The sequence below is a fragment of the Danio aesculapii genome, chromosome 24, assembly GCF_903798145.1.
Source record: "Danio aesculapii chromosome 24, fDanAes4.1, whole genome shotgun sequence".
NCBI lineage: Eukaryota > Metazoa > Chordata > Actinopteri > Cypriniformes > Danionidae > Danio > Danio aesculapii.
Window position 1 is genome coordinate 31,853,964 of NC_079458.1, and position 10,871 is coordinate 31,864,834.

The window sequence follows — 10,871 nt, forward strand, 5'->3', positions numbered from 1 at the left end:
GTTTCCATTGTGTGCACTGGTTTCCCCCAGGGCCCAAGACATGAATAAGTGAATTGGGTAAACAAAATTTTCCATAGTGTGCGAGAGTGTATGGGTGTTTCCCATTACTGGGTTGTGGCTGGAAGGTCATCCGCTGCATAAAACATATGTTGGAATAGTTGGCGGTTCATTCCGCTGTGTGCAACCTCTGAAACTAAGCTAAAGGAAAATGAATGAATGAATGAATGAATGAATATTTGTTAGACATTAATTTCAGTGAGATTATGTGATTTTTTTTTCTACTGTAAAAAGAACAATGCTGTGGGTTTATTATTCATCAGATTTAAAGCAGGTGTGTAGAATGTTTTAAATAAAATAATGTATTTACTTAAAAATAAATGTTCATATTTTTATTATATCATATTCTGTTTCCTCTGGGTGCTCTGGTTTTCCCTACAGTCCAAACAAATACATATAGGTGAATTGGTCGTAGTGTAAAACAAAATTGGCTGCAGTGTATGCAGTATGAGTGTGTGTGTGTGTGAATGTGAGAGTGTATGGGTGTTTCCCAGTTGGTTGCAGCTGGAAGAGCATCTGCCACGTAAAACATACACCAGAATAGTTGGTAGTTCATTCCGCTGTGGTGACCCTTGATAAATAAGGGACTAAGCACTAAGCATAAAGAAAATGAATGCATAATATATATATATTTATTTATGACAATTTTTTAAATATCAGATGTCAATTTGTTGTCACAGAAAATCGGGGTCTGAAATATTATCTAAACTGAAAACATGTCATTTTTTTATTGTAGTAAAAATATGTTTGTGTGTGTATGCGTGTGTGTTACTCTTATTGGTAATATTTAATGTTCTCCCCTTAATAATAACTTACTATACACACACAAACAAAAATGTGTAGTTTAAAAAAATCTCCAGCACATTTAGCTAATCTGTCATAAATTTTAACTAAAATATGCTACATTGTCAGGCTAAAAATTTATATTTCTCTGCTGCACAGTTATTTCTTTTACTGTATTCTGCTGCTACAGGGATCTCATAAATTGTTGAAGAATTAATGTGAATCTACATCTTTGTGTGCTCTATTTCAATTAAACAGTGCATGTACATACATACTGACACTGATCCCAGACCAGACACTCTCCTCCTTCTTGTTATTCTTTCAGTCTTTTCCCACAATGCAATAGTCAACAAAGGAAGAGGGACAGAGAACCGAGCTGTTGCTAACGTGGCTATAGCTAGCACAAAAAGGAAGAACGAAGTGGAACTGTTAATAAAATTGAAGGAATGTTTCTCCCACCAAACTGGCAAACGCAGACGAGGAAAAAACAGCCTCGGTTCTTCACGTGCATGAGATGATGACAGTCCACGAGCACTGCATGTTTAAGTAGAGAAGCAGCTCTTGTTCGTGCAAAGGAGCTGTTGCTGAATTAGCATAGCAGCTAGCAGTTCGATTATTATCAAGCTAATGCTAAATGCAAAGCTCGTCGTTAGATTTACGGACACGTTCGATCCAGATCCATCTATCTGAAGCCATAGAGAAGGGTTAAAACTCCGATTAAAGGGGTGAGTGGGCGTAATTTGTTGTATTAATGTCAATGTTTACACTGTGTATGACACGATAAAGGTCCCGTAGCCTGCTAACGTTAGCTAACTCAGTTCACTTCAGGCCTGTTAAGTTGCTGAGATTTGACAGCATATTCTTTTAAAACTACGTTTTTATTTGGTTGATTTACTTGTTTTGGGTTTTATGTTGCTCAACTGTTTCCGAGTTAGTAACTATATTCCCTACTGAAAAAAACAGCTTAAACCAGCCTAGGCTAGTTGGCTGGTTTTAGCTGGTCGACCAGCCTGGTTTAGAGGGGTTTTGGCCATTTCCAGGCTGGTTTCCAGCCATTTCCAACCTGGTCTTAGCGGGTCAGGCTGGAAAATGACAAGCTAAAACCAGCTTGACCAGCCTGGTTTAAGCTGGACATAGCTGATCTTGGCTGGCCAGCTAAAACCAGCCTAGACAGATTTAAGTTTTTTTTTAGTAGGGTTATTATCATATTCAAGGAAAGTGTGTTAATTTGGCCAGTGTCAGTTTTGCTGTTCTAACTAAAATTAAAATTTTAATGACCACTAAAATGGTTTTAAGTAAATGCATTACAATATGATCTCCTATTTGCAGAATAAACAGGAACGCGTAGACTGGTCTATTATTTTTTATAGGTATAAATCCTTTATAATCACCACATAGTTAGCAACGACATGTTAATTTGATCATTGTAAAATTGAGCATCATATATGCAGCTAGAGATCTATGAAATTGTATGTATGTATATGAGTATCTACACAAATTATGATAGGTTTGAGATGTTAACTTGAACTCTTGATATTGAATGGTTTTCAAAATGTAAAATATCAGTGGAGACTGATAATAACAAACTATAATCATTCATATATTTTATAAATATAAACAATAAACATAAATTGATGAGTAATAAATGAGTAAATGTCATTTGGTAAATTAACATAGCAGTTGGATACATAATCTTCTAAAAAACAATTTGAGATGGTTATAAATTACTTATTGATTTTTAAGCCTACATTAATTTTACTTTGTTACTGTAGTCAGAGAGAAACTAGATGTACAGAAAAATCATCTCATAATAAAAAAGTTAAAATTGCTAGAAATTGTTTTCTGTAACTAGTAGAATGCCCATAGCAGCCATTATGAATTTTAATTCTTTAAATTTTTTAAGGTCATATTTATTTTGTAAGCTTCTGTTGAGGTTTCATGCCAACATTGAAAACACTCTGATGTTTGTTGCTAGTTCACTTTTTTTACAATTAATTTTATCTCACTTTTTTGCAGATGACAAGGGCTTTGACGTTCACATGATTGACGTATCCCAGTCACATGGCCGGACTCTGCGGTTAGCATCCATCGGTCAGAAGATAGGACCATCCCATGCCCTCACCTGACCGGGTGAACAAGGATGAAGAAGATCAGTCTGAAGACGATCAGAAAGTCACTTAACATAAAGGGCAAAGAAGATGGGGATTTTGTCATGCTCCAGCAGCCATCTATAGCTGCCGAGTTCACTAAGGACGACACGCTCTTTGGAGGCTGTTACACCAAAGGGCTGGTAGGTTGTGATCTTAATGGAGAGGATGAGAAGGGTCATAAGAACCGATCGAAGAGCGAGAGTCTTATGGGCACTCTAAAGAGGAGACTATCAACCAAACAGAAAGCGAAAGTCAAAGGTGGCTCCTCCGCAGTGGGCTCTGGAGATGACGACGACACATTCTCTTCTTCGTCGGTCCCTATAAGCTTTAATGAAGTCAAAGCCCAGCGACCCTTAAGATCCTCCTCCCTCCGAAGCCATCATTACAGCCCTTCGCCATGGCCTTTCCGTCCCGTCGGCTCCGAGGAGGCTTGCATCAAAATGGAGGTGAAGGTCAAAGCTATGGTCCACTCTCCCAACCCCAGTCCCTCCCTCAATGGCATCAGAAAGGAGTTCCATGACATCCAATTAGAAGGTTTGTTCCAGGATCAGAGCGAGTCTCTAAAGGACATGGAGACTCAAAGTGGCAACTTGCGTTTGAGCATTGAGGATCACGTGCCTATTGGACTCACACCTCAGGACTACATCCAGTACACGATGCCTTTAGATGAGGGAATGTACCCAGATTCTTCTGCCCAGTCCTTTTGTTTAGATGGACCTTCGCCAATGGAAGTGGGTGTTCAGGTTGAATCGGGCTCTCTGCACATTGACCAGGGCCCGGATGGTCATGATATCATGGCATCTGACATTCTTATGGAGCATTCGATAAACGGACACCTCGCTGACGCTCCAGCAATGGTCCTTTCCAATTCCCGAGCCGACACACCTTTGTTTTCTCCTTCTCTGTCACCTCTTTCCACCATCGATATTCCAAGGACCCTCTCCGGGTTCAGTAGTGCAGACTCTCATGTTGTTGAGAGAGTGAGGCATCACTTGAACTTTGATCCCAATTCCGCCCCCGGTGTTAGCAGGGTGTACGATTCTTTCCAAAGCAGCGGACCCATGGTTGTAACAAGCCTTACGGAGGAACTTAAAAAACTGGCCAAGCAGGGTTGGTACTGGGGACCTATAACTCGATGGGAGGCTGAGGAGAAGCTTATCAACCTTCCAGATGGCTCTTTTTTAGTGAGGGACAGTTCAGATGACCGCTATCTCCTCAGCCTGAGCTTTCGGTCACAGGGGAAGACGCTTCACACCAGGATCGAGCACTCCAATGGCAGATTCAGCTTTTACGAGCAGCCAGATGTAGAAGGTCACACTTCCATCGTAGATCTCATCGAGCATTCGATAAAAGACTCAGAAAACGGCGCATTCTGTTATTCCAGATCCCGTCTGCCGGGGTCCGCCACGTACCCGGTTCGGTTGACCAATCCCGTCTCTCGGTTCATGCAAGTGCGTTCGCTGCAATATCTTTGCCGCTTTGTCATCCGACAGTACACGCGGATAGATCTGATTCAGAAACTGCCTTTACCAAACAAAATGAAAGATTATTTGCAGGAGAAGCACTACTGAACAGGCTGTAGTGGGTCGTGGTAGAAATTTGCACTTTTTGTTGAGTGACGCATTGTTTAAACAGTTTACATGTTTGTAGGTCATGTGATCAGTTGCGTAGGTTGACTATCTGATCTTCCCACAAAAAAGAGCTCTAAATTTGTTGTTGCTCAGATTACGTGTTTTACACTAAGCAAGGCTTTTCAGAGTGAATCAGGATGCCATGCTTAATACACATACTGATTATATGATTATATATTGCAGTAAAGCTTGGATTTGGGATTAGACGTTGCATTAATGTGCATCATTTATCAGGAATTTTGCTGTAGCGTTAAGGTGCGGTCACATTGGCAACATTTTGTCCATTTTTTTAATTTTAAAGGTGCATTGTCTGTTGTAAATAAGTATAGTAATATGTGAAGCACAGCTAACTTTCAAAGCAAGCAGCTTTCTATTGGTCAACATATTTTGTGAAACATCTGTGGGGAATTAGTTCCCAATCTTGAAGATTGCTATTAAAAACAAAATTTCTAGGAACAATCGTAAATGTGATCGCACCTTTAAAAGTCATTTGCTTCTCTCTGGAAATATGATGTCAGCCACGTTTTTGGCAGGTTTTAATAGTTCTAAAAATCGGTACTTTTAATGGAAACTTGCAACTCTGCTGGATGATGGAAGTTTGTCAAATAGTCAACTATCAGAATACTTTTGTTAGAGAATAAGCATTTATTTAGGCTTAATGTTTTACATTTTATTTGACTTTTTTTAAGATCTGTGCAACAACAAATTCGGTCAGTCAGGTATGTGAAGGCCACAAAGGAAGGACTGAATCATATTCAAAGCAAATGTTCAAGAATAATACATGAAGAATGCTACATCTGTGATCTTATACGAAAAGGGAGCAGGTAAAAAACATAACAGGATTCATTTTTTATATATGTTGTATAGTGTGGCTCATACAGTATTTAGTTCTGTCTAAATATTTTGGCTCATGTACATTAAGAAATGGTTTATATTGCTTCCTGAGCATCTTATTTGTTTCGTTTAAAGGGGCTATATATAGAATTCTAAAGATACTGTGATGCTTGTTGCTGTCAAGTGAACTTAAGTGTATGTGCTCACGTAACATATAAGAGACTAGGACGATAACCATTTTTAAGTTACACTGCGGTTTGGAAAAGTCAAGGTTTTAAAACCTGCTAAATTTTATGCTATACCGTTCCTACGCTTTATGTAAGTTTTTTTTTATGTTTTGTTTTAAGTTTTTTAGGACAACAGTCTCTAAAGTGGAAAAGATATCCAAAGATGCCGTTTTAAATTGTAATGAAATCAGTTCAGTTTTTAAAACTAATGAAGATAGCAGAAGTCAATGATTCATTTGAATATTTTAGCCTGACATGTTTACTGCTCCAAAGTATTTAAAAAATTCCTCAAAATAAAATCTATTGTGTTCAAAGGGGAAAAAGTTATAGTTTTTTTACCCAGACATTTAAAGAGAATATTCTTTAGAGCAGAAATCACAATACTGTAAAACCGTGATATTTTGCACCAAGGTTATCATACCAACAGAATCTTATACCGGCCCATACCTATAAGAGACTAATGATAACATAATTCAATGTAATTGGAAATACCTTTGCAGCAATATATTGAAAGTAAACCTCCAGAAGCCGTCTACTTCCCCGAGTCACGTCTAAATATGAAAAAGTTTGGACACGCTATCCTATTAGTAGCAAAATAGCTGACATCTGGTAAGAATCACTTATGAGGTTTATATTTTACTTTATAAACTACTGACTTCTTGTATTAAAACTTTTCAAATACCAATTTCCATTAAGATAATGATGAATAGTTCTCCCTGTGTTCACGTGGGTTTCCCCCGGGTGCTTCGCTTTCCCCCACAGTACAAGGACATGCGGCCTAGGTGAATTGGATGAACTGAATTGACCATAGTGTATGAGTATGAATATGAGAGTATATGGGTGTTTCCCAGTACTGGGTTGTGGCTGAAAGGGCATCCACTGCGTAAAACATATGCTGGATAAGTTGGCGTTTCAATCCGCTGTGGTGATTCCTGAAACAATAGACCACCTGTCATAATAAAGAGAAAGTCCATGCAGAATCATACATTTTTTTTGATGTGGACAATTTTGGAAAAGTTCATGATATTTGAATTTGTATTATTTTTCCAAATTTGAGCCAACATATTCAAATTCTTGCACATTTTAAAATCAGAAATTAGTTATGCAGAACATTCAGGCATTAAAACGTAGGACTGTACATTTGGGCATCTTCATCTTTTTCTTTTTTTAGTCTTGTAAAATAGGGAATAAAAAGCTATGGACACCAACAGTCGTTTTTTTAATTATTACAAATATTAATATTATAATTTAGAGCTCTCTGTCTATATATATATATATATATATATTCCTTCAATAAACAGGGCTTAAATAAGTATTTTTGATTGACATTCTAAACACAATTTATTTAATGACACGTTGTCATTAGTTTATAAATTGAAATGAATGTTATATATAAAATATTTTACTCAAAAAATGCCTTGTGTGGGCAAATTAAGAGAATCAATCACAAATTTGATATATCTTAATTTATCCAGAGCTTTAAAATTGAGACCGTTTTAAACATTGTGAGTTTTTTGTTTAAATTAATGCATTTTCTTTGCAAAACTCTTGACAGTACGGTTAGAATGGATATTTCAGCATTATTTTGAGCATTATAAGCAAGTTCAAGTTCCATAGAATATAGAAGAGAGGCTTTCAGAAATGCATATAAACGTCACATCTCTTGTGTGTAAATAAATCTCTCTATAGACATTTGTTGGAAGATATTCAAACCTTACCCTTAAAAAGCAATGAATGAATACATGATTCTTACATATAGCCCCTTTAAACACCATTTTAGGAATTCCATACTCCAGTGCTGGAATGATTGCCGTCAGTCGTGGTTGTTCATAGATGGTTTGGATAAGAGAGTAAAAATAATGCCAGGATTTGTTTGTGCCACCCTGCCTAAAACTAAAAGCACACTTTTATAGAGACATGTCACCTTAAATGGCTTGTTTATACTTGAACCGCAAGCAAACGTTCAACAAATCTGCAAATATCCCAAAGGAATTATGTATTCATAAGTTCCTGAGTGTATATTGGAGATTTTTTTTTTCTCCTTGCAGAATGACAGCAGGCTTTCCTCACCCTCTGCCCTCCATAATAGCAGCATGTCAGCCTGTCAATATTTCATAAACTCTGCTTCAAGCCAAAATGTTGCATTCAGAATTACTATACACCGTTTTTTTCCCCCCTGCATTGTCTTTCCAGTTTCATGAAAGGGAATTATTGGTTGCTTTTCTTCAACTTTCATAGGGCTTCAGATAGGAAAAAATACCGTCAGTCATTGGAAGCTAATTGTTGTATGAGTTTTCACATTATGTAATTGATGCTGGGATAAATATGACATGGTTTTGCATGCACGCTGCCCTCATATGAGATGGCTTGGACTACATTGGGATAATCAGGGGAGCTTATAAATGTCTCTTTAGCTGGCATATTGAATGTGTGTGAATCAGAGCCAGAACTTTCTATTTGCAGTTTTCACACCACACATGGTTGAAGGCTTTTAAAGGCCTGTTTAAAAAAGTGCCAACTGGCGTTCACAGTAAAAACGGTGAACAATAAGTATTCGTGAGACACCTTTGGGGAGACTTTGAAGGTTAGCTGTCAAATAAACACAGTTTGCCATCTTTAATATTCATTAGTAACAACATAACCCATGGAGTTTGATGAAATATGTGTTTGTTTTACGTAATGCGTATAAGGGAACCGCATTGAGAAATTGTTCTCTAAAGGGATTGTTCACCTAAAAGTGAAAATTTACTCACCATTTATTTAACTTCAAGTAGTTTCAAACCTAAGTGAGTTTTTTTTTAATCAATTTTAAAGAATTTTGGAAACCTGATTTGAAAAGCATTTAAGCTCCATAGTAAAGGCCAATTTATAGTGCGTGTATTATGCCTCATTCACACTAGCAGCGACTTTGTAGCTGCCTGTCGCTCTGGGTGGCGACCTGCTGCAAACGCAGGCATGTGTAGGTATATACAGCACGATTACAACAGGCCTCTGAGCGAGCTGAGAGAGGATCACGTGAGCTCTACTAGTGCTTCCATTGGCTGTCGCCAAAGGAAGTCCCTCTTCATTTGCATAAAGTTCAAGGATTCTCAACTTTGTTGCATTGCTCGACACGCCCACCTGGTCACCAGCTCCTGGTCGCTCGCTTGTTGAAATGAACAACTACTTGTTGCGTTGCCGCTGCCAGTCGCTTGTAGTGTGAATGAGGCTTTAGGTCCTCTGTAGCCTTCACACAGTCACATACCTTTCGCCATACCCTGATGTGCACCTCTCAAACCATGTAACTATAGCTTTGCCTCCGAAGGAAGTGCACTGCATCATTGCGGCGCAACGAAGCCTGTCTCATTTCAATAAAATTAGAAGGCTCCTTCAATGCGTCCTTCATTTTCCAGCTAATAAAGGACACAACCGGTGGAACCTTTGCGGCCTCGAACATCCCAAGATTCATTGCGCGCTGATAAAGGCTGGATGTTTTAGTAGAAAACTCTGGATTAAATGTATGAATTAGGTTTCATTTTACCTGGATATCTAAACACATGTTACAAACCAAAAAGAGTATGACATGTCTTACTAAAGAGTGATTTTATAGACAGTATATGTGTAGATGTATGGATAAAGGAAACAGCTTCTGTAAACCTTGCTTTGCCTTCAGATCGCTTAAAATCACAACAAAAAAGTCATCACAAATTTTATTACTGCTTATTAATGGCAGCTTGTTCAGTTGCTAAACCTGTCTTCTGAAATGAGACCGCTTACACCGTTGCAATTATGCATAGTGCAAGATCTGTGATTGGTCGGCTTGATAGTGGTGATGAGGGTAGGCGGAGCCTTGCTCCATGGAAGTGGAGCAAGGCAGATGGTACCAGTGTATAATGAGTTTTGAGTCCTGTGGATAAGCTACAGATGGATATTTTTATTTTGTTTATTACAGTTGTTGAATGTTTGTCGATTTTCGCCTCTTCCGTCCATGAATTAGTGCGAGTTTGAGCTACTTCTACAGTAGCATTGCACGTATTTCTGGCGTAAACCCAAACACCTGCAAAGAAACTTGAAAAAGTGGAAACCCCATCGCCGACTAGAATTTCGAAAGTGTTATTGCTAGAGCAGCACAGATAAAATGCAGAAGTATAAATGCTCACAATGGTGTCTGCTACGTGCAAAATATGCGCTGTGGGGTACACCAATCACTCAATGCAATAAGTATAAATCAGGCTTAAGAAAAAAAACCCTATTATTAACATTCTTCAAAATATCCTCTTTTGTGGTCAACCAGTCAAATCTCACAAGGAAACGCAACTAATTTGTGGATTATCTGAAAGTGGCCAATTCATATAAATTCATATGATTTCACTCATGTAAGATTAAAAGGAGGCATGTCTTCAAACCCAACCATTATTGGGGGAATCGTACACATTCATACCAATTAGCCACCAATTACCATTATATAAAAACGTTCTGAATTGCAATGAGATTGTGTTGATTGAACAGAAGAAAGAAACTCAAGTTTGGAACAAGTGAAGTTGAGTAAATGATCACAGAATTTTCCATTTTTGGGAACTATCCCTTTACCACACCTTCAAAGCTTATTTTGAATGCTGTATCTATGTATGTTTTTGGAAAAGAATTTAATTTGCTGTGATTTGAATGGGTAAAGTTGCCATTAAATGAAGGGTTTTTTTTTTCTCAGATGTCAAAATCACAAAGTGTTTGTGTGTGTGTGTGTGTGTTTGAGAGCGTGAGCAACAAAAAGAGGAATGTCTTAGGCAAGGCACAAGATGCATTTACCAGAATGTGGAAGTCGACTAATGCAAAAAATAAATGTGAACTGAAGTGTTTGAGCGCAATGTCCATTGAGTTTATTTCCTTTTTGCCTAGATGTGTGGCGTAATGAGATGAGGCACATTGAAAATGTTTAGTGCGTGTGTGAGCATGTGTTTAAAAAGAAAGGAGGGAAAAAAAGTGTTCTGGGACTCCATCATGTTCAATATCATTTTCATGACCTTGTCTGTTTGTCGTTAGATGTGGCTTGTTGGGATTGCTGAAGTATTTTGAACCGATGACAGCTGAGCACTTAACAAGCTTCATTGAAATATCTATTTTTCTGATCCATGTTCTTTTGTCCTTGTGCTGCGAATGAAGGTGAATGTTTACATGACGTATTTAGCATAAATTAGTGTCGTTTCGTTTAT

General features: G+C 37.9%; 1 protein-coding gene across 1 annotated transcript; it reads left to right on the plus strand.

Annotated features, from left to right (window-relative positions):
* Positions 1-1,194: 1,194 nt before the first annotated feature.
* LOC130218754 (suppressor of cytokine signaling 6) lies at positions 1,195-6,932 on the plus strand. The gene is made up of 2 exons (XM_056451008.1): positions 1,195-1,565; positions 2,857-6,932. The coding sequence occupies exon 2, from the start codon at positions 2,981-2,983 to the stop codon at positions 4,559-4,561; it is 1,581 nt and encodes a 526-aa protein (XP_056306983.1). The 5' UTR covers positions 1,195-1,565; positions 2,857-2,980; the 3' UTR covers positions 4,562-6,932.
* Positions 6,933-10,871: the final 3,939 nt, after the last annotated feature.

Bases quoted from the DNA above. Each gene is read 5' to 3' on its own strand.
- LOC130218754 (XM_056451008.1), top strand. From the start codon at position 2,981: ATGAAGAAGATCAGTCTGAAGACGATCAGAAAGTCACTTAACATAAAG.